Source organism: Manis pentadactyla, chromosome 1 (genome assembly GCF_030020395.1).
Source record: "Manis pentadactyla isolate mManPen7 chromosome 1, mManPen7.hap1, whole genome shotgun sequence".
NCBI classification, from domain to species: domain Eukaryota; kingdom Metazoa; phylum Chordata; class Mammalia; order Pholidota; family Manidae; genus Manis; species Manis pentadactyla.
Genome location: NC_080019.1, coordinates 37,139,103 through 37,163,616, shown reverse-complemented (window position 1 = coordinate 37,163,616; position 24,514 = coordinate 37,139,103). Strand labels below are relative to the sequence as shown.

At 40.3% G+C, this 24,514-nt stretch overlaps 1 protein-coding gene and 1 long non-coding RNA gene across 5 annotated transcripts in view; one reads left to right on the top strand and one right to left on the bottom strand.

Annotated features, from left to right (window-relative positions):
• Positions 1-24,466, top strand: part of MARCHF1 (membrane associated ring-CH-type finger 1) — a 960,605-nt gene extending 936,139 nt beyond the window's left edge. For all 4 annotated transcript variants that reach the window (XM_036892290.2, XM_057497157.1, XM_057497148.1 and 1 more), the window contains 2 exons: positions 9,746-9,893; positions 18,026-24,466. In XM_036892290.2, the coding sequence (XP_036748185.1) occupies positions 9,746-9,893; positions 18,026-18,324 (447 nt within the window). In that variant the 3' untranslated portion in view covers positions 18,325-24,466. The remainder of the gene's footprint in view (positions 1-9,745; positions 9,894-18,025) is intronic.
• Positions 10,376-18,019, bottom strand: LOC130682586 (uncharacterized). Its single transcript, XR_008995835.1, has 2 exons — positions 12,626-18,019; positions 10,376-11,045 (listed from the first exon to the last, which is right to left on the bottom strand). It is a non-coding gene; the product is annotated as an uncharacterized LOC130682586 (long non-coding RNA).
• Positions 24,467-24,514: the final 48 nt, after the last annotated feature.

Here is a 24,514-nt window from a genome sequence, read left to right as displayed (position 1 = left end):
TATTTCAAATTTTTATGTGGCTGTAACTCCGGGGAGGAGGAAATCCTGGGGCAAAATACCTTTGAAACTGAAATCAGTCAAAGGGGTAAATAAAGTTTAAAACTCGTTTATTGCTTACAAGCAGTCAACCTGTCTCTATCCTGCTGCGGTGGAAGCAAGCGAAACCTCCCCCCAACCTCTCTGGCCCAGATAAGCCCTTGCTCACCCATATGATCACCCATTGAGATGACTACTCCCCCCACCCCTTGGAAACGCCTGCTGATGTGGAGATGCACTAAAGCCAGGCAAGAGGTTCTGGAAATACTGCAATTTTACCCACCGTGGCTAAAGGCTCTGAGAGTAAAACAAGCACAACAAAAACAACCCAGCCACATCACAATGTCCAGTGCGACCCGACTGTTAACGTAGGTTGGGAATAGGGTGCAAGATATATTTTTTACCAGTGGAAATAAATATTGACACTGGGCTGTCAGTAGAATTGTATAATACTTGAGATTGTACAGGCGTGAGATACTGTACAATAGAGACTTTGTGGGGAAACTTCCCTTCTTCTTTACCACCACCCAAAGGAATATAACTACACACACACACACACACACACACACACACACACACACACATGCACACATGCACACACATACACAATAAAAGCTCTCTTTAAATACATCTATTAATTAGGTCTGTAAGTAATTTGTTCCTACGTGTTCCTACATGACAATATTAATCAAATCAGATTTGGGTGGGGTTTTATTTGACAGGGGAGGTTGGTAGGGAGGTGGAAGTACTTTCATTTTTGTGAAAAAGTATTAGAAATTATAGCTCGTCTCTTAACTATTCCCCTAATTTTCTCTTTCCTCACAGAAGTAATTCTCAAATTTCAGCATACATAAAAATCACTTGGGATGCTTAAGCATGTAGATTCTCAGGCCTACCTACTATCGGGATCTGGGACAGAGCATAGGAATTTGCAAAGAATTCTAACACAGATGAACCTAAGTACCATATAGTCTACCTCCCCTGAGGACCGTCCTATACAATAAGCATATGCCCACCTTTCCTTTATTTTTGGGGTGTGGGGGTGGGGTTGGGAACAGGGCTCAAATCAGCTTCATGTGTGATCTCATTGCACCCTCTAGTGGATGACTGTACTCAGCCCAATTTTTCCTATATTACAAATCTTACTCAAAACTTTCAGGAATTCCATCTCTCATGAACTCTTTGAAAAGAAACAGTGGCGGATGGGGGAAGATTATAAGAAACAATGTTTAATATAACATCAGACATACTATAATTAGATACACATTAATATACAATATTAATGTATATTTCACAGAGAGAAAATTTTAGTCCTGATAAGGTTGGCTCAATATATTATAGCTAATACGTTTTATACAAATATTTTAGTAACTTTGGATTTACTGGCCACAGTATTTTTAGACTATTATACCTGAAATATTGATATTCTCAAACACCAGTTTTCTGTAAATTCCTGCCAGCACATCTGTACCATCAGGGTCCTCCGGATCACTCTGTTCCCAGCGCCTCTTAGCACCTGCTGGCCCTGACACTTCTTCCTGTCAGCTCTTAAGATCCACAGCTCTTTTCAAGATTCCAAAAGCTTTGTGTCTCTTTTGCCCCTCGTGGCTTCTGTCTCTGAAAATTTTTCTTAACTGCCACTAGTACTTCTAGGATCAGAATTCAGTTCCCCACAGGCACCATGCTGGTGATACAAAACGCGTGAACTGGACAGGGTGTGAGCCAAGGAGAGTGGTTGGGACTAAGGCAAACTGTGTTTGGTGCATTTCAAGGAATTGAAAAAAATAATGATTTTTTTAAAAGCTCACTATGGGCCTAAGAAAACGCCTGTGAACTGTATGAAACTTTGTTTTGTAACTAGTAAGGACCCCCTCCCTGGTTTACCCGAGGGCCTACTGTATGTTAACTATTTATGGATATAATCTCATGTAATTCCAATAGCTGCGCTGTACAGAGATAGTATCATCCCAATTCTAGCAATGAGGAAACTGGGGCTGAAGCAGGTAAGTTACTTGCCCCACATCAGACAGTTGCAGGCTCCTGCCTGGGGGCTCAAATCCAGGTCTGCCTGACCCCACAGTCTGCATCCTCATGCACTTCGCTCCAAAGCCTCTCTGAGCCTGTGGCTTCTTGCCTGATAGACCTGACTGTCGCTTCATACCTCTCTCCTCACCCACCGCTCTGAAGCCTCTGCTCCTACCCATCTCCCTGCTCACCCCCCCTGGCTTCTTCCAACATCTTCTACATCTCTCGGCCTCAGATTCTGCTAGCGTCTTTGCATTTGGACAATTTCTTATCTGGAAGTTGACACCTCTCTCTGCACCAGCAGCACTGAGTCACAATTCTCAGTAACTTACTGCTCACATTGCAAACCAATGTGACAAGCATGTCAATACATTTTTACTACTATTGCTTTAAATAAGTGCACCTTTTCCTAGACCTTTAAATGGTATGTCAGTGGTGCTTAGATTTTTGTTAGAAGTTGAATTTGCCCAATATAATACCTCTACTTTCTTCTCAGCTGGGCTGTTTCAAGTACTGTTGTAAATACCATAATGTGAGTTCTTCTCGGTAAAGTACTGCTATATCATTGGCCTCAAAAATAATTTTGTAAATCAAACATTAAGAGTCATCCCGTATAGAAATCGAAGTTAATTACTTTTTGAGGAAAAAAAGCCATTTCTTTCACTCATGCATTCTCTAATAGCTTCCTGGGCCTTGCAAGCCCTAAGATAAAAAGCAGCTCTGGGGCACGATTCCGGGACTTTCCGACCTGCTGCCTTCCATTTTCTCCATTACTTGGGGAGATGTAATTATAACCTACACACCCACATTAATGCTTTTGGTTTATTTGAAATGTTTGAGCCCCTTTAACCTTCTGTGAAAACTGTCACCCAGAACACTATTTCTTTAACACTGAACATAATAGATAACAGTATTTCTTAACATTTTGAATTGAACATTCACACAAAAAGAATGAAAACTTACTGGAGCATATATATGACTCTGATGTTATTTTCAATCCTTAACAGGGAAGAAGCTGTCATTTCAATGATCCTACTTAGTATATGCAGTGACTCATTCACTTACCCTTCTCTGTACAAATAGTTAACAAAAACGGGCTGTGTTTCCCTGCTATGACATTTAATATTCAGAAAAATCTACTTGTACTTGGAAGATAGATGGGGGTGGAGAGCTTAGCTGCCTTCATTCTGCATGACAAATCCCAGCTCACCCCCTCTCCTCCTTCGGTGCTGTTGATCGACATGATGATTTGATCTAGAAGGCAAAGACCACCTGAGTCTGATCAGATGCAAAGCAAGTTCCAATATGATAACCGCCAACATTTGCTGAAGTCTAAGTGCCTGACACTGTTCTGCACTTACAGGCTTTAACTTACTTAAACTTGACCCTGTAAAGCAGGTACTATTCTTATCACCATTTAACAGATAATGAAATGGTGATATCATTATTAAAGAGAATTAAAACTCACCCAAGATCACACAGCCCTTACTGGGTAAGTCAGACTATGAACCAGAGCCCTCCTTTTTATCAATGAAAGACTCCCACCTAACAATGAACTCAGCCTTGGGTCACTGACAGAGTCCGCGGTGAAACCTCACGGCTCCCTCTTCACTGATGGATCCAGCAAGGCCTGGGTGTACACGTAGGGAACTAGCTCCCTGGAGGATTCCATTATACAGCCAAGGCTGAAAGCTACTTGCGATTGTAAAGGACCCCAGAACCGAGCAGGTTTTATTGCTATTCTCCTCTGGGTTCTGGTGATGCCATTACTCAGTAGCTCTGGATGCCAGAGGAGACAGACTGGGAGGGAGCACGATGCAGCCACTGCCTCCAGGCTCCCAGGTACTCTTCCTTTTTGTGCAAAAATTTACAAGCCATTTTTCAATAAGGCTGTCAATTGTCTGCAGTGTTGTCTGCTCCCTAACCTGGGTATCAATGACTACTTCCCTCAACTCTAAATTAACATGTGCTCAAACCAGCTCCAAATAGTAGCTGTTAATCCTATATTTATATTTCAGTGGGAGACTCTGAAGTTTCATCTGGACACATGGCCCACTCCTCACCGTCCATGCTTGCCGTCTCCACGGATGTAGTTCCCGACCCCTGCTACAGTGTGAGACTGTTTCCTCTTGTCCTATTATCAAGAGAAACAGTAGAGCTGCATTCAGCAAGAACGCCTTTTGCATTGGACCATGCATGAGAGATGCTAAATATTGATTATTGGGAGACCAAAATGGGAGAGAGAGCTATGGGGGTAAAAAATTTTCCAGGAGATGAAAGAAGACTCATGGAGCATTTGTGGATATAACATTTGAGCCTTTGTCTTTTAGTTAAGAAAACGAGGAGACCCATGAACATGGTTATCTGTGATCTGTTGAGGGACAAGCCTTCATCATGTCCACTTTCCGACTTGTGTCCAATAGTTAGCGCCTTAACCAGTCAGCGAGCTTAACCAATTGCTCACCATCTACCTCTCCCCGACTTTCCTGTGTCTCACCTGTCACAGGTTTGTAGCAAATGCCACTGAAGCCTGGCGAGGTCCCATTACCCCCAGGATTCTTTTACCCAGTTTTAAGAGGGAAACCACTTACCAGAGACACACCTGTGAGCTTGGAGACTCATTCAGATCTCAAGAGTCACTCATCATAAATGTTAAGAGTCTGTTGTTTGGTTCTCTCCCAAAGTAGTTAAAATCGTAAATAATAAAAATAGACTTTAATACATTTTCATGTATCTCAACAGTAATTTAAGAAGTGAAAGCAAAAAGAACCAGTTTGCTGTAGTGATTAATGAGCAAAGTTAACTTGATTTTATTTCAAACAAATTCAATGACTCTGTGATTCTTCACTTAATCTGAAATATTTACATCACATTCAAGTAAACAAACTTGTTCGCTGATTTCCCTTCCCTGGACTGCTAATTAGTTTTTGACAGGGTGTGGCAAGTGCTGTTTCTAATATAGACGCCACTGAGTTTGCCCTATAACTCTGCGAATGTCTTCATGCATTAGTTAGGTGGTTCTCAAAATTTAGCTAGCATCAAAATCATGTGAAGGCTAGTTAAAGCACAGATTGCAGGGCTCCACCCCCAGAGTTTCTGATTTGGTAAGTCTGGCATGGGGCCCCAAATCCTGCATTTCCAACATTCTAAGCTAAGGCATATAGACATTTTTAAGAGTTTATTTGAGCAAAAATCCACTGGACTCAGGCAGTGACAGATCAGAGCGGGTTAGGAGCACTCCACCCGCGGGAGCCGCGGAGACTCACTGAGAAACTGCAGGAGCAAAGAACCCAAGTCAGCCGATTGGCTGAGAACCCGCGGGCAGTTAGTGACTGGTTACCCTTAGGGTTCCGAGCTTTGAGGCATTTACAGGCTTAGATTTGATTTGCTTACATGGGCTCATGCCACATTAGAACCACATCAGCGCGATGGCCTTCCTTGTTATTAGTTAACATTAACAAGTCCCAGGCTGATGCTGATACTTCTGGAGAACACTCTTTAAGAATCAAAGCCTCAGACCAATGGGCCCTCTAGAAACATCACCAATATTGTATGCTCCAAAACTTCTGCAGGGTCTATTTACTATCCTCGAGCACAGAATATCTTACTAAAGCATGTAAATAATGTAATAAGCTTTATAGACATGCTATTTCAGGTACTATTTTTGATCATATGCAATAAAACACCATAATATGATAAGCAGGGAAGCAGGGCCAGAAATGTTTAAATGTTGTGACAGGAGGACAGTTAAATCTGGTTTTGCAAATTCTTCGTTGATGATATGACCAGAAAGAGCCTGCACAGCTGCCTGTCTGGGAGCTCCTGGTCTGGCTGTACAAGGAAAACATGGGCTTGGTAACAGCTACACTTTGGGCCTGGCGCCACCTGGTGGTAGTTGTTTGCTCTAGCATTGTACAGATTCACTGAAAATTCTGGTTTCTGTGCCTGTTAAGAAAGCTGGAAAATGTAGTAAACCGTGTCAAGGAAGAAAAGGAAATGAATTTAGTAAAGCAGTCCCTATCTCATGTATTTTGACAAATATTTTAAAAGCATTCTCATTAGGCAATCTTTTGAATTTGTATTTTAGTACAAAATACAAATGATACAAGTAATTTAAATTAGAAAACCTGCAGTTCGATTTGACTAGAGCAGTCGGAAAATTTCACAAACGCAATGTTTGTATCAATTTACACTGCATTTGGGAGTCTTTTCAGAAAAATCTAGTAGTAGGTTTCTAAGCGAGTAACGGTTCTGTACATTTCTTTCTTTTGGTGGGGTTTTCGGGCAAGGGACCCAAGTCCAAGAACAACACAAAGTGCACCAAAGATGGAGAGGTTGAAATGCCTAAAGCAGCGTCCAGGACCGCCTGCACAGGAGGCGCTGAGATGCTACGGGGCCGGTTGGCCACCTTCTCTTGTCCCTTATTCTGAAGGTCTAAAAGAGAGCTCGAGTCCTGGTGGGGACAGATGGGAGAGAGGACGCAGATCTGCGGAGAGCTGGGCGGTGTGTGGCGGGGAGGGGCGAAGGGGAGCTGCGGTCTCATCATTGGGAACTCTGGGACACACGTGTGCCCAGTGACCGGGCCAGGGTATTTGTGTCATGAAGGCAAAGCCACCAGGAAGTCATCCCAGAAGTGGAGCACAAGAATGGGCATCTGTAGACAGCGCCCAGACGTTGACGGCAGGGCTGCTGCAAAGTCGAGAGCCACACTGAGCAGCCAGGCCTCCTCTCCAGTACCCTCTCCAGAGACAAGGACCAACAGTATTCGTGTACTTTCGTGAGCACACGCACACACAATTTTATATAACAGAAAGGAGGAGCACAAATGCTGTGTGCGTCTGGGCAGATTATCACTTTCCTGTTGCAAAATCTTTTGTGAACTGGTAATGAATTTCATCATGCCAAATATTAAATTAATGTCCTTTCATGACAGCTTTGTTAAAATAAGATTTCTATCTTTGCCTTCTCGATCACGATCTCGTTCTTGCCTCTCTGTGAGGGCTTGCAAAGCTTACTCGAACTCTGCATAGGAACCTGGAAATACAAGGATGTAGACGAAGCTTTTATAAACCCATTGACTTGGGTCGATGTCCAGAACATTGTATGCAGTAGTGTGATCACCAGGCAGAGGGCGCTGTGGGGTCACAGATACGCGTGTGCCGTCCACTGGATTCCTGAGTCGTCCCTGTAAAGGTTTTTGAAGGAAAACAGGAAAGCCTGATGACCCCTTTACACTTCACTTCTCCTTAAAGTGCTCCTGAGCTAAGGAAGTGACGCTTCCAGAGCTTCTGTCGTCTTGGAACTGGGAGGAGTCTCTGCAGATGGTTTGGTTTGTCCCTGTCAGCTCCACGGATATTTTTGTATTTGCGGCTTATGAATGTTCAAGAACGTGTTTCAGCCACTTCATCAAAATTCTCCTTAAATTTAAAATGACCCAGTTTTAAGGGGTTTTTAAAGTCATTTTTACATAACTGAAGATATTCTCATCCGCTTGGAACACTAAGGAAATTTGAACATGTAAAGTGGCTTTTCTGCACCATCTTGCAGCTTTATTTGGTCATATTGAATATCAAGGTGATGCAAGAACAGCTATTAAGTCATGAAATGACATACTCTGTTCTATAATTATAAGGTTTTTCAGATTAACTTTACAATAAATCAGTAACAAAATGAAATTTTAAAAATCAATCTTTTACAAGTGTAAAGTTCTGATAAAAGCTGAGATGCACATATTAAAATCTTGTCAATTCGGTGTTGATTAATTAAAAATAGATTCTAGATCAAAGCATCTGGTTTTCTCCTAGCCGTATTACTAAGATTTCTCTATTATTTACTCGGAATAATACATAAAATATTGTTTGCTGGAAAAGGAAGTACAAGATGACATATGAATTGCTAACTGGCTCTAACAGACCCCTGTAAAAAAACTGTGCGGGAACTAACCAGTAACAGGGAGGGGTGGATGGTGTTTGTAAATAAAATTTATTTCTCTAAAGTATTTAAGAAGCTTTCTGGAACATCATGATCAGACTTTATTGTGCTCTCACAAATAAAATTACAGGGTCTTAATTGTCCGACTGGAAGGGAGGGAAGGAAGTATCTATTTAATTCCTTTATCAGGAATTATATTTGCACAGCAAGTAACAGAGCCCTAAGAAATAATGGTTTAAACAGACAGGCCTTCATTTTCCTGTAATATAAGTGGATGTCCTGAGATGAGCTGGTGCTGATGGGGCTGAGGGACCTCCAATTCTCGAGACTTTTCCTCAAGGTGGCAGGATGACTGTTGGAACTCCCCAGTAGCAAAGAAGAGAAGATGAAGTGCAGGAAGAAGGAGTAATTCCTGTGCCAGAAGGGAATAATCTTGATATTCCAGTGGATAGACACTCACATCATGGTGGTGGAAAGTCAATGCCCACCTCTGCCAAGTAAGGTTGGAAAGCAGTTGTTAGCTGGGCACAAGGCCACCTCTCAGAGAATCAGTCTGTTAATAAAGGAAGACAAGAAGAATGGTATCCTCTCCCCAAACCTCTGTCACAGCGTCTGCCACAGTCTGCGCCTTATGAAGATAAGGCAGCTGAGCCCAGAGAGACTCAGCGCCTCCATGCCTCCCAGCTGGGGGCAGAGCCAGCCATGGATGCAGCACTGCGTACACCTTCTTGTTCTCAGTGCACTTGGGCAGGGCATGGTATGCGTGGGGGTGGGGTGGCAGAGGAATGTGTCTTCTGAATTTCTAAATATTTTGCTTTAGCGAGCAGATAATAAATTTAAAGAAGCATGGATTACTGAAAACGTGGCACATCAACTCATCCCCAATACAATCATAATGATTGATTTTCCTATAGAAATTATGCAAAAAAGAAAAATAAAGACACAAATCCTAAAACAAAAAATGAAATGACAGTGTAGCTGTCAAGGCAGTAAAATTTCATTTGACGGTCTATTTCTCCAAAGTAAATAATGGATGCATCTCCTCATAAAAACCTTAACGTAGTCCTATAAAAACTGTGGTCCTCTTCTATCCCAGACTGAGGGAGCAGCCCTCAACTTTCTGAAAAGTGTGACTGAGGGACTATGATTGTAATGGCAGTGGTGGCTGCAAATCAAGACTGTTCGCAAAGGGACTTTAGCTGGTTTTCTTCTATTGCTCAGATAATGTATTTTCTAGAAGTGTTTTGAACAGATGTTGACTTTCTCTCACAGATACCGTTGTTATTCAAATACTTGTTAACTTTATGTATTCCAGGATGCAACACTGTATCAGGTTTTGTTTTCATCCAAGAAGAAATTACTTTTTACTACTTATAACCTAGTACCACAAAGAACTGATATGCAGAAACTTGATAGGAAATGTTTTCTAAAAATTTTACAGTATTAAAATCATCCCTTTTATGGTACACAAAAGGAAACTATAGGCAAGCCGATCAGAAATGACTTAATTCGTTTGGAGAATAGGAAAATAATTTTGTTTCCTTTTAAATATATATTTAAGTTATATATAACTCCATAGGTTGTGATTTCCTATCTTCCCAAACATGAAGACTTATTTGAATATTATACTGTCATCTGAAATTGCAGAAAGTTCATGTTTTCCCTCTATTCATGTTCTGTGTGGGGGATATAAAGAGGGGGCAAAACTTTCTAGTTAGAAATTCAGTTTTGTATGATTCATTTATGATTGCAGTGGGAGAAACTACAGATGACCACAAGTGAAAGGAGGAAAATATTCTGCTCTGTCACATTCCACGTCATTGCGATCACCTGTGTGGTTTGGTCTTTGTATGTATTAATAGATCGGACAGCGGAGGAAATCAAGCAAGGCAATGATAATGGTAAGAGAATGTCTCTTTTCAGCTCTCTTGGATTCTATGATGATACCCCGTGGTGGGTGGGGAAGCTGTTTCCCCAGGTGAGGTCTTCATGTATGCTAATGGTAGCAAAAAACCAGTATTGACAATGGAGTCTTCTCCAGTTATGTTGTTGATTAATACTCTGACTACAAAACATTGAGTATATGGGGTCACAAGCTGACATTTGAGATCAAGTCCACGCAAACCTTGGTAGGTAGAATATATAGTGTCATATACACCACTTGAGGCTTCTCAGTAGCTGAATAAGGATCAGGTTCTCCCTGATGTGAGCAGGAAGCAGTTGTAAAAATGGGAGGTTTTTCATTTTATTTAATTCATCCTAGTGCTTCTTTTAAAACATAAATAAGACAACACTGTCATAGAGAATGTGTTATGGTGTATTACCTGGGACTATATATGGAGATAGAGTCGATTAACATTACGGTTTAAAATCTTAGCCATACTACATTTGATTGTGTTTTTATTGTGAAGGGTGGTGTCAAGTCTGTGTGAAAGATGTTTAAAAATCATTAAGGCATATTCTAACCCTTAAAATGGATGTCACTTAAAACAGAAGCAAAAATAGTATATCTTCACTTTTGAAGATATCCAGCGGTTTCTCACCAGGATCTACCAGATTTAGCATACAGACTAAATCACATATAGTAAAACAGTGAGAATATTCCCTAACCCGCCTCCACCCCAGAAAAAATAAATTAATAACCTCCTGGTGAATTTGAAAGGTTAAACTGTTAGAATGATAACACTTGTAAGTTTTCGGTGTTATAAAAATCCTCTGTGCCTCTCCCTCAAAGAAGAAGAAAATGAACAGAGAAAGATAGGAAGAAGTGAGGAGAAGAAGGAAGAAAAGAATTTTAAAAGGGAAGGGTGTATTACTTCTGTATTGCTTTACGTGGATTCATAAAAGCCAAGGAAGGACGCCCATTCTCAAGCTTGTCCTCAGGGGGGCAGCAGCGGGCAGCCGCCGTGCTCTCCGCGGGACTGGGCGGTGAGGGACGGCGAGGACTTGCGGCGCGGGGACTGTGGTCTGTGTGGTGTCAGGGTGGCGGTGGGAGTGGTGACGGAGGTGCGGGCCCCGCTGTCCGCTTCACAACGGGAAGAAAAGCACTGTGGCTGGAAGAACGGGGAGGGTGAAGTTTTGTGTTTTTGGCTTAATATTAATTCATTTATACACAATTTATAACACTCTATATTGTTTACAACTACGTTATGCATTGTTCCTGAGATGCTAGATTAAAAAATGTCTATTATAGCCCTATTAAACAGTTAAATAAGTTCCTTGAGGCTAGGACCTTTTTTTAAAGAAGTCCACATCCCCTGGAGTTACAGGGACTGGCTCAAGCCCAGTTAACAGAAAGTGGTCCACAAACACTGCCCTTGGGTAAGTATGTAACAGCAAACAGGCATTCCCCGTCACTGTATCCACCGGACCGCCTTGGGACTCAAGTGTTTTCCTAACAATTAAGGGCGGACCCGAGAGCCAAAGACTTACTAGTTTTAGATGTCTAGTTTAGAGTTCAGTGTTTGGGAATCATAGATTTGCCTCAGGGTAGCCCTGCCCGCCCCCAGCGGCCACCCTGACTCGGTGCGGCCGTCCCAGCCTGCAGGGCTCCTGCTGCCCGTCACCGGTGAGGGAAGGTCACCTCTCCTACACACGAGAGGGGGTAATCTCATGTCGTCTGTCTGTAGACAGGCCGGAACCTCCCTTACATTCATTCACTCGATCCCAATTCTGAGACCTGCTATGGAATAGTCATCATTTATCCTACAATGAACCACCTTCTCAGCTTGGACCACCAGTCTCCAGACCCCTAGAAACCCATGGCCCCATGTGTGCTCCCATTTATCTCACTCTGCCTGTGATACCCTTTTCCAGCCCCCTGGATGCCCTTCTGTTTCCAGTTGTCGTTTCTGTGCTGATAACCTGGGCCTCCGTTTACCTCCAGCTCATCTGTGCTCCAAATTACCCACCACGCGCTTCCTGAACTCCTCCCCTTAAGCCTCCAGGCACCCCAAGCTCAGGGCGTCCAAATCCATGACCTACTGCCACTTCTGGCGCTGACACCCAGTAACCAGTCCAATCCGGCTTCCATTCCTCCTCTCCCCTCCCTCCCTTTCACCTTAAGTCAATCACCAAATCCTTTTATTCTGCTTCATATGCCTCCAAAATCTGTCCATCCACCGTCCATGTGCCATCTACATCTTTTATTTGAAAACTGCAACAGCCTCTTATCTGGAGTTGCACGAGCTTTGCCCACCTTCAACCCACACTCAATGTAATCACAGCATATTTACAAACACAAATCTATTTACATCCTATCCCTACTTAGTCCTTACTCTGAAAATATACTCCCAACTCTTTAACAGGATTACACCGCTCCCAAGGCCTGGCTGTAGCCAATTATGCTGAACATTTCTTCAGCCTCCCAGATCCACTTCCAGACCCTCACCCAGCTTTTCTCTCCACATGTGGCCTTTCCCCCCAGCTTCTCATGCCCACTCACTTAAGTACTCACACATTCTCACGCATTTCCCCAGCCCCCAATCGGCCTTTGCAGTTTTCCTAACACACCACTCCCTCTGGGAAATCTCACTTTTACTACCACAAAGGTCCTCAAAATGTGTCTGAAACCAAAAGTACCACCAGGGCACTTGTTAGAAATGTAAATTCTTGAGGTTTAATTATCTCTTACGTGGTTCTGCTGTGCAACCGTGTTGAGAAGCTTGGCCGTACCGGCGATTCGCTCACACTTTATTGTAATTGCTCATTTTTTTTGTCTGTTCCCCTCACCACTTGACTGTGAGCTCAGAGCAATCTGAGCCATGTTCTCTTGCTCAGCAGCACATTCGGGTGCTCAGCACTGTGTCTGGGACCTGCAGGTGGCCCAGTCGGTGCTGCAGAAGGAATGATGGAGTGTGTACGCAGGCTCTTGCACCTTGTATTTTCCTTATGGAACTTTTCTTCAGGATAGTGTTTTCTTTTCTCAGTCCGGGTGGATGCAGGATTTCAGACCACATCCTTCCAGTGGACTGTCACTCAGGTCCCTCAGTCTGATTTTCCAATAAGGAAGCTCAAGTGATAATCAAGGATAACCAAAGGTCAGCTTTCTAGTGTATTATATACATAGTCAAGGGTCAGCTGACTGATATACACTTTAAAAATTATTTTCGGTTTCTTAAAAGCAAGTGAAAATGAGGTAACTTTTACCTTTGGTTTTCCAAGCTTTTGAGTTAGGAAGCAAGATTTTTACATAAAAGCAGTGCCCGTGAATATCCCTGCAGAGCCAGCTGCCTGTGGGGCAGCTCCTAACTCGGATCACTTCAAATGGAAAACACAGTGACTTTTGTAAAGAGCGTCATCTGTACCCATGTCCACCACGTACTGAAGAGCCTCCTTCCCAGAGCACACTGTCATGAGCAATGTGGTCGTCCACATAAGTTATCATTTTACTCTTCCTTTAGCACTGGGACTGTGAGTGATTACAAATTTACTTTAAAAATTTTTGAGAAATGTGCATAATTTAAAAGATAAAATATTTTAAATCCATCTTGAAACCTTCAAAAATATTTGAAGAGGAACAAATTGTCTTTTTTCAACCAGAACTGAGGTTGAATATAAAACAGCAAAATCACTGAACTGTAATAACAATACTGGAGGGGAAAAAAGCCTTCATGTTTTTAAACAGTGTTCTTTTAGACTAAATAAACCTGATGCCCCAGAGGCTCACTGTCACGTCACTGTCACCTGTGATGACAGAACAAATATATTTGTGTGTGTGTGTGACACACATATTGATATATATCAATAACAAAGATATGTTGAATTTTAACACCCACAACTTCCCATGTTGGCAACTCCAATTTGGGAGAGCACGTGCTCTTCCTGCCTATCTTTACATATTCTAAACGTATACTATTTGTGTGTTGAAAACAGAAAAATACAGACCAAGAAAAAGCAACAGCTGATACTATTAAAGAGACTGTAGGTGCAGATTTTACTGCTGCTCCAGAACTATTTAAATGTACATCACAAAGGATTAGTATATACCAAATTAATTTTTTGTCATGCCTTATTTGTGAGCCGCTAGTGTCTCAAGGGCAGGGGAGTCATGTTTCATGATTCGGGGAGTACTTGCTATTAGCAAAGGGTCAGAAACTTTGGCGGGTGTGGCTGACTCCAGCAGCTGAGAACAGTGGCTGTGCAGCACAGTTACCTGTTAGCATCTGCTTAGAGTACGTGTTGAAAATCACTTCCCTGTCTGCAAGCCATATATTTGCCTTCTCAGCAATGTTTTAAACATCGCTTTTTACTTTTTTAAAGTAATTACATGTGCTGTTATTGTTAACAAACCAAATAGGACAAATACTGACTTGGACTAGTTGTCCGAAGTTGTAGTTGTCTTGGTCACTAGCTAGATATCTCGAATATAGTATCACTCTGAAGCTCAAGTTCCTCACTTGTAAAACTCAGTTGGACTGAATACCCTCCAAAGTTTCTTTCTATGATTCATTTTTCAAAGATGCCATGAACTGGACCTCGTGTCAGATAAATTGAAGCATTGTGTTTATACAAATGCACAAATATCACAGTGTTTACTCACAGTGAACATTACCATCAAAACAAGTTAAGGAGGAGGTTATAAATATGTGAAACAGGTTTGTTTTGTTTTTCTTAGTTTACCCAACCAGAGAAAGGCCACCAGGATAAAAAGAGAGGAGAAAACCATGTCCCCGGTGCACGGCTCACACACACCCTCACACCAAGTGTCATGACTCCCTATAACCTAAGCACCCAGCCAAAAATATCCTGACTGCCAATGAAATGCTTTTTCTAATTATACCTTGTTCCTACAGCTGTTAAATGAGGCCACTGCTCTTCTGTTTTCGGGGGATTTAAAAAGATGTTGGACACACTCCAGGTGTCTCCAGTCACATCATCTGCTACCTAAGATTGGCAGAATACTCAGAGAATTTGAATTTAAATCTGGAAGACACCTTAGAGATCACTGCTTTAAATATGAGGAAATAAGTAACTTGCCTCATCTGCAGTTATAGTATAAACTCCCGCCTGGGAGCCGTGCTTTACCCAATCCAGCTTCACAAAGGGCCAAGGTGATGCAGTTGCCCTGGGCTGTGTGCCTTCAGTGGAGGGGGCAGGGGCCCTATTCTACTAAAAAGGACACATACTCTTAGAGAAACAAGATTCTGAAAAGAAAGTGAGTCTGAAAGAAACCAGTGGATAGATCCCAGCTTATAAACCATTGTCACTATGGCCTGAAAGTTTGGTATAAATGTTTCCTAACAAATCTAACACCCAGTTGCCACTTAGGCATTTCAGGACACGTTAGCAGGCTGCTGCATAACCAAGAATGGCCCCGTTTACGTGTCTGACAGTGGACACGCTATTGGATGGGTGACAGGAATGACCTCGCTGTGTGTCTTTCATCATGTAGCCTGGTGGCTCTGCCTTCTTCACATGGCAGCTGCAGTGTTTAAAAATGTATTCAAACCACAATGTATGAACACTTTTGAATTTCCGTGGTGCCATATCTGCTACTGTTCTACTGATTGAGCAAGTCACATGACAGTGGCCAGTGGCAGCAAAGGAGAGGATGCCTGTGGTCACAGGGAAGCACGACCCCACTGGGGGCTGTTACTGAACAAGCTACTGAGGATGAGGCCACCAAGGCCAAGGAGAATTCCAGGTGACAGTGCCGACACTTCCACGGGGTGCGTGGAATGGCTGCCAGGATTAGGATGAAGGAAGACAGGGAGGCTGAAGTCACTGATTCTTAGGAATAAGACCCATAACCTTGAGGAATGAGTGGGGATTAACCAGCCCTTGAGAAGCCATCAACCATCATGAGGGAAATCCTGTTAGGGTTGAATCTGCCAAAAAAAAAAAAATTGAACAAAAGTCTGAATCATTTGAGATTTGGGTATTTCTTAGTCAAGAAGGAGGGGGTCTCTCGGAGTGAAGATAAGACAATAGTGACATAAAGGAGATGAAAGATTCAGTCAATGACAGTGGTCTTGTTTATCGACAAACCCTAGTCCCAGGTGCCTGGTGGGGAAATGCCCTGATATACTCCCAGTCCATGTCTCCTTAAGCAATCCCAGTAATGCTGTGAAGAAGATCTGGGAGATTTTTTTATGTGGAAAAAATACAAATTTTCCTCTTTCATTTGTACCTTTTTATTGAGGTTCTCTAAGTACAATTACTTTTACCTGGACTCTCCAGTTTCCCTTTCTGACCTTCAAGAAAAATCTTGCCTGCAGACTCTCAAGAGCCTGTGATGAGCTGAAAGGTCCATCTGCTTTCCTTTGTCTGAAAGGCTTTCATTCTCTCTCTAAATATAAACTGTGGACTGACTTCCTATTGATTATTAAGGGATGGCATGGAAGATGACAGCTGTCAATACCTCACATATATACAGTTACAGAAAAGAAACCTGCAAGAATTTAAAAATTGTACATTGAGACTGCAGAAATAGGGCAGCAAAATTTAGTATTTCATGGACAAAGGCTCAGAATTGGAATATCTCCAGGTGCTTACAAGGAAGTTGGTAGTTTGAATTACCAACAGAAGGGAAAATCAGATGTAATACACGAGAATTTCCCTAAAAATGGGAGACAAAGCACACTTCAACTCGTTTGTCTGTGGTTAAAAGCTTTCTAAACACACAGAACCCATTGCTCACTGTAACAGCTAAAAAATTCTAAATTTGGAGAATTCTAAGATGTTTAATTTGCATACTGAATCTTCCCTGCAAATTTCCTAATAAATAAGCTTAACTGATTTTCTTCTACAACATAGATTCCCCTCCTCAGCACTAGTGACATTTTGGACTAGATAATTCTTTGTTGGGTAGGGCTATCCTATATACTCTAAGATGTTTATGCAGCAATCCTGGCCTCTACTTGCTAAGTCAGCAGCACCCCACTCCACCACAGGGTATGAGAATCAGCATCTCCAGACACTGCCAAACATCCCCTGGGAAACAAAACTACCCACAATTGAAAGCCACTGGTCTACCCTGAGTATGTCAGATGACTGTTCTCCTTGTACAGAGAACTGAGGCAGGCACTGAACACGCCCTTCAACATCTGGAAACGGTGTCTGCTTTGTTTCCAAAAGTATAAACCAAATGTCACTATTACAAAATATAGGTAGGATATTTCTTATAACTCCATTTACTGTTACTTTTACAAGTAACAGTAAGTAAAACCCAAGGTAGAATCAGACTCATAAACAAAAGTAGTTTCTAACCAACCCTTCTTGGTCTGCCATACTGAGCCATTCTTATTTGACGACCTTTCACATGAATAAAGGCAGCTATTATATCCTCCATGCCATCCTCATGTTGGCAAGAGGAGGACTCTTGACAATCTGTATTTAATATTTGTAAGTATGTGTAGCCTAAACTTACAGAAACTCTTGTGAAGTAGTTTTAAAAACTGTGAAAGGAAACCAATTTCCAGTTATGATGATGGTAACAGAAAATACTGACACCTAATAAAGAGATGGTTCTTGGTTACAGATTTATGAAACAAATGACTAAAATCCTAAATCTTATGCCTGTCTGTACTCTGAAATTCCCTTTTTCGCACTCTAGTAAGATGTGGCAGCTTCTTTCTTCCTCAATTTATTTGTTTTTTGTTTTTATTTTAAAGGGAATGAGGATGGGAAGGGACATTTATCTACTACTTTATCTTCATAAAGGGATTTAAAATTCTGATTTTTTCAGTCAGTATGTTCACTGTCCTTCCTCAGATTTAGCTATGAGGAATAAATGTCTAAGTGTTAGAAGTCTGGTGTAGTATCTGAGAATCACGGCAGGTACTACATGCTAGGAAAAATGAGAGCTCATTACAGTGGTAGGTCAAAGAATAACTTCATATACAATTTTAATGTCCTTAGAATATCTGAAAGCAAGTAAACAATTCAGGTTATAATTCATACTAATTATTAACAGTATATTCCTTATCCACAAAATTTAGCAAGCAGACATGGTCTTTTGAAGGAGCCACAGAAAAAAGTTCATCAAATACATGGATAACCTGGTGATAACATTCTCTATTTTATTTTGAAGGTGTCCTCGAATGGCCATTTTGGACAAAACTGGTTGTGGTGGCCATTGGCTTCACAGGAGGTCTTGTCTTCATGTACGTACAGTGTAAAGTCTACGTGCAGTTATGGCGCAGGCTGAAGGCCTACAACCGTGTGATCTTTGTACAAAATTGCCCAGACACTGCCAAAAAACAGGAAAAGAACTTCTCATGCAATGCGAACACAGACATTAAGGATGCAGTGGTGGTGCCTGTATTACAAACGGGTACAAATTCACTGCCATCTGCAGAGGGCAGTCCCCCTGAAGTTATACCAGTGTGACAGAACTGGTTTGGAGCTTCTTCACTGAAGAATATCTTTCTAGCCCTCAGCCACTACAAATGACAGAAGTGATCCTGAATTATTCACTTTCTATCTTCTCCTCTTTCTCCTACTGACTCATTTCTTCCTTACTTTGCTCAAAAAGGAAAGGAGAAAAAACACCAAGTGACGAGGACCCCATGAAGCAGAGTCTAAGGTGTGATATGGAAATGCAAAAAGTTTGCTAGAGAGTGATTTCTAAGACAATTAAGAACCACTGTAGCAAGGAATGCTTTTAGGCAGTGATAAAAGACTAAGCAGACACAGGTGTCTTTATCGTAGCAGGGGAAAGTTTAAGAATATAGACTTGAATTGCAATGTGTATTTCTTCTAAGGCCTTGCAATGTTAACTGTCTCATCTGGAAACAACATATTTGGTTTTAAGCTTGAAATTGCATCATCCCTAAGTCACATCAGAAGCAGACTCGGAAGACGCCTATTCTGACAGTCACACCTGGACAGTGAACAGACTTTTATGGGCATAGTACAGTTCAGTTGTTTTGACAGATGCATGTTTTTAAAACAGATGCAATACACATTTGAAGATATTAATACTTGGAATTAGGTTTACATCATGAACAAATGATTTTCAGAGATATTTGGGGTTTAAGTCTGTTAAACACACAAGTTGAAATCAGCTTTCAAATACTGTATTTTTTCTGGTCCCTTACAGTTTTGTCCAACAGAAGTATAATGTGGGCCACAACTGCAGGCCACATATATAAACTTAAAATTTTCTAGTAGTCCCATTAGAAAAAGTAAAAACAAATAGGTAAAATTAATTTTGATAATATATTTTTATTTAATACAATATGCCTGTTATTTCAACATGTCATGAATATTAAAAATTACTATTTTACATTTTTTTATGAACTAAGTCTTCAAAATCCAGTATGTATTTTACCCTAACAGCATATCTCAATTTGAATTACCCATATCTGATAGCATAGCCCTAAAATTAGAGACAGAGCCTCTACTTCATTTAACAGTTGAATTTATCAAAACAGCAGCTTAATTCATTCTTTTATTCAAAGTGTCACAAGTGTCATACAAAGCACTAAATCAAATTGAATAACCTGGTTGAAGAGTTAGATAGTTACTATTTCTCTAAAAGGTGAAAACACAAAAGTACAGAAAGATAAAGCAATCTGCCTGTGGTAAAGTTCTGAAATTTACTTGTTTGCTACAATAAGCACTTATGACAGGGAAAATAAAAATCAAATGCTTTTCTTATTAAGCCAAATTTGTAAGGTTTTTTTTTTAGTCCACATAAAGGGCGATAAAACTTGACAGATGAGTAGTTATGAACAAGCATTTAGACTCTGTTTTAAAAAGCTGACAGTGTTCCCCTTGCTCAGCTAGGAAGCAAGAACATTCAACAGATTCTGTGATGAGTAATAAATTGAGTTGTTTAGGTTTGACAGTTGATTATTGTGTTCTTTGCATATTCATGTAAAACTGAAGTGTGAATGATATTGCAGTGAGCTAGATTAATGATTATATAGTGGCCTGTTAAAGATGTCTTACACACAAAAAAAACGTGATTTATTTTTGTTAGCTGTCATATTTATTATTGTGAAAAGGCAACCATGATGGCCATAAGCCCTAAATCATGGTTTGGCATTGCACAAATCTGGGTAGGTATACAATGATGCACTTTGTAATTATCAGTGTGCTTGTTCTTCACAGGTTATCATAGTTAAAAGGAAAAAGAAATAACCTCTTAATGAGGAGCAAGATGATATGATTAGTAGTGGCTGACAGTGAGTCCAAATAGTCCCAATTCCTAGAAATAAAGAAAAGGTAAACTGTGTCAACTTCGTGAGTGGTGTGTGTTTGTGTGTTCATGTATATACATGAGAAAAATGGTAAAGTTTTTCAGTCAGGAAACAGAAGACTTAAAACTCATCTTTAACATTTGTAGAAGCGTGGAATAAAGACATAGGGAAAGCAAAATTAAGGTAAAGGACTAAAATTTCTGTGCAAATAAGGACATAAGTGGTGTAATACAAAAATATGAACCTTAAACTACACTTTGTATATATGTGCTCTTAAATTTCCATTTTAAAGCTTTAAGATATATTCATGATTAACAAGTTATGGGTGATTTAACCATGGCACTCACCCAAGGGATTAATTTTGACTCAATTCTTCTGTTAATTTTCCTAAGCTTTTTACTAATTCTTCTTTCTTGTGGTTTAAGCAATGGCAACATGTTGTTTACAAATAATCCTGGGGGAAGAAAATGTGTCACCTGCAAACAAAGAAATATTGATTTCTTTTGTTTGCTCTGGAAGCAAAAGGATTATCTATCTTAATTACCACCAAAAATACTGCTTAAATTCTGAACCAGCCTAAGCCAAGACAGGTAAGTGCATAATACATTTCACAGTGGGAGAAGACTGGCTAAAATAAGGCCTCCTACACTTAACACTAAGAAAACGTTTCTAGAAAAGCATTACTGCCTTAATCATAACATGTAACATGGTATTTTAAAACCATTCCTAAATTCTCAAAATTAACTTGTATAGGCTTTGACTTTGTTAAATGAGAAAATAATACAGCTCCCTAGAAGGTTAAAAGCCAACATTTTATTCTGCTATTCTTCTGACCTTTTTCAACTCTCAACTCCTAACTTCAAATCTTTTTAAACTTTTTCCTGCAATGGGTATTTTATGGTTCAATTTGAAATAACCACAAGCATTTAAAACCAAACGTTATTTTCTTTTATATTCCATGTGGCAATGGTATATTTGCCTTTTCAGTGAAAGGATTTCACCTTGTGAGAGCTTTTGTGGACTGGATATACCCTTCAAAAAGAAAAACTGCTCTCCAAAATGACAATTTTTTGAAGCATGTTTACCCACTCATGTAAGAGAGAAATTGAATTGAAACAAGGACTAAACTGAAGAATGAACTTAACAGTTCTGTTAAAAACCTTGGCATTTTGTAACCATGAATCTGTGGCATTACCAATGCCATAAACCACAGATATTTATGCTGTACACTTTTACTGTATAGGATCAAGGACTAAATTGTAAAGGAATGAAATCCATTTTTTTTAAAGTGAAGCCCAAAAGGCAATTAAGCTTAAGAACACAAGCAAAAATAAAAAAATTCAAAATGAAAATGATCCCATCAACCTGAGATATAGCAATGGAGAAATTGAAGGAAAATAGGCATATATTGAGTCTTTAAAAATGAATGCCCCCCAAATTTCAATCTCAGAGCTGCTGTAACATGTGAATACAGTCCCAGAGAGATGACCTCACTTACATTGTGCTATAAAAGGTCCTTGGGCACCCCTAAAACATCTATTTTTTGGTTGGAAAATCAGCTCATTAGAGCAATGACATCATTAAGACATTATAATTGTCATGAGGGTGAGGTGGGGAAGATTATTCCAGCCACCTGACATCGTGTATCTTTCCTTGCCATGCCAACGAATACTCTGGAACAAAATGGAGCTCTTAAAACTTATTATTACCATTCTTGTAGTTGTTACATATAACTGTACAGGACTTACACTTTAATTAAGAAAGATGAAAACCTTTCTTTCTTTCCTTAAGTCAGTCCAAAGGTGCTATTTACATATTAATACAGCTGAAAGGAATACTGTTATTTTGGGCTGCAGTGTTTCCTCCACATCTGAAAAAAGCCCATTTGGAAATTGGATATTACATTAAAACAAAAAAAAAAGGAAAAATCATTTTAACTGTGTGCAATTTTTGAGATTGAGCGTTTGTACTTTTTATGATTTTACCTAATTCTCTTGCATTAACAATTTATTGTTTTGTGAATAATGTGTACTAAGACAAATTAAGGAAAAGAAAATAATTATCTGTGAAAGACTTTGTATATTAAACAAGTGACTCAAATCTTTGTTGTGGTTTCTGTATCTCTAGCCTCACTTACCAGGATTTCTGTGGAGTCGTATCTGCAACATTCAAATAGGCTTGAACTGTTAGGTTTCCACAGTGGTCTGTTTAAGTAGGGTCTAAACATTTATTATTATTTTAAGGCCAATATGGGTTGACTAACCCTGACATTGTAGAAAGGAATAAATAGGTGCATTAACAAGGTAAAACCAGTGGAAATCATCTATACAGACTTATAAAATCTGTAAAAAAAAAAACTTTAAGAAAAATCACAATGTAGGTTAGAGAAAGGATTTTCTCATAAATAAGAATATACAAAAGAATTTAACAGCATTTTTTTACTCAGATAATAAAAGCATGGATTTAGATACTTTGGAATCTATTTCTAAGCTAAGAGGTCTGGTGATTAGTGAAGAAAATGTCCTCTACAGAGCCCCCACTTCTAAGCCTTCTCCCACCTCCCAAATTATAACTAACACTCCTGGATCACAAATCATTGTCACAGTATGTTCAGCTAGTGATCCTAAAACTCAGAGCTGTGACAGAGATACAAAGGGCAGCCAGGGTGTGGGCAGAGACACTTTAACTCAGGAAATGTCAATACAGGCAGAGGGAACACTAAGTACCAAAGTCCTGAATGGGAAACACTGAACAAGATTCGGCCAGTAAAGAAACAGGTCCGTTTTAGAGTCAGTTTACTGACAGACAGCAAAAGATATTGACAAACAATGATGACAGCTCCCCATGAGTCTTGTCCCAAGGGAGAACATAAAAAGGAAAAGGGACAGATATTATGACACTGCAACTTCAGGGGTGGGCGCCCTATTGCTGGGTCGCTGATTCCACACTGCACTGCAGCAACTTTATGTCCTGCATCTACATCCTAAAAGAGACTCAAGATAGAAAGTTTCATGCTTCATCAGAACCTGGGAGGCAATGTCAAACTGTCTCACATGTCCTCCCTCGTGAGTAAGGAGGCAAATGTGAAGTGGCCCATGGCAGTTCCTCACAAGCATCGTGTCCCCATGTTTGAGGAACATCGGAGCATTCTAGGCTCAGGTCAGCTGCAGCCACATCCGACCTAAGTGGACTGACTGGACACACACAAGGTCATCCGAGAGCCAGCACAGAGCTGTCCCACTATAGGTGACAGGTGGCCATCCTATGAATGGACAGAAGGCCGCTATGTCTCAAGTACAGAAAGCCAAGGGCAAGTGGAAACACGCTGAGGTTGGAGAAGCAGTCAGGAATCAAATCATTTCAAGACCCTCTGGCCATCATTACAAAACATGAATTTCATTCAAAACGTGATGGATGTCAATTGTAACTTGTGGGGGCAGGGGGTTTAAGACAAATCTCTTTACCTTCCTCTCAGTTTTGATATGAACCAAAACTGCTCTGAAAAAATAAAAATATCTTTTAATGTAGAAATAATATTATACTCCATCAAGTAAATGAACATACCATTAAAAAGATGTGATAAAATGATAATGTAAGAGTCCTGAACAAAGGAATAGCATATTTTAGGTTACATTTTGAAATTCCACTTTTTAAAAATTCACAAGTAACTCTCAACAATGGATTAAGAAGAGCAAGAATGGCTGCATGAAGGCCAGTTAGGAAGCTACTGAACAAAGTATGGGCCGTGAACTAAAAATGTTCCTCACATTTTTAAAAGGCACACACCCACACACCCAAACACCCAAACACAAGAATGTGCAAACAGAAACTGCACTTGACCTTCAAGGCTTAAAATATTTGCTCTGGCACTGAGCAAAAAAGAAGTTTGCCAGCCACTACTTCACAGAGTGCCCACAAGGTGAGTTACTTTTACTCTGTTCCCATGGCCATGAACTGCAGAAGTTATCCTACAAAGTATACGACTGGCTGAGAAGGGATCCAGGTAGGGGAGCACAGTGATCGCTGCAGAAAGAACACGTTCTGTAGAAGATGATTAAGGATATCACTTAAAACCATTACTGCAATGACAAATGATCTCTTAGGCTACTCTGGTCCAGCCAGGAGTGCCACGACAATTATGGTCCCAAATGGTAAAGTAAACTCATTCATTCCATAATTATTCCTCTGTTCTAGTTCTAAGCTATGTGGCTTGTTATATTTTTATTATATTTTTTATATTTTTAATGCTTTGATAAACTAGGAACAAATATTTGAGGGGTGATGACCTGCTATTTTCACAAGTTATTCACCTAATAGTATGGCTTTTTAAAAATCAGACCAGATAAAACTGTTTTTATTCTCTTTACTGTAAT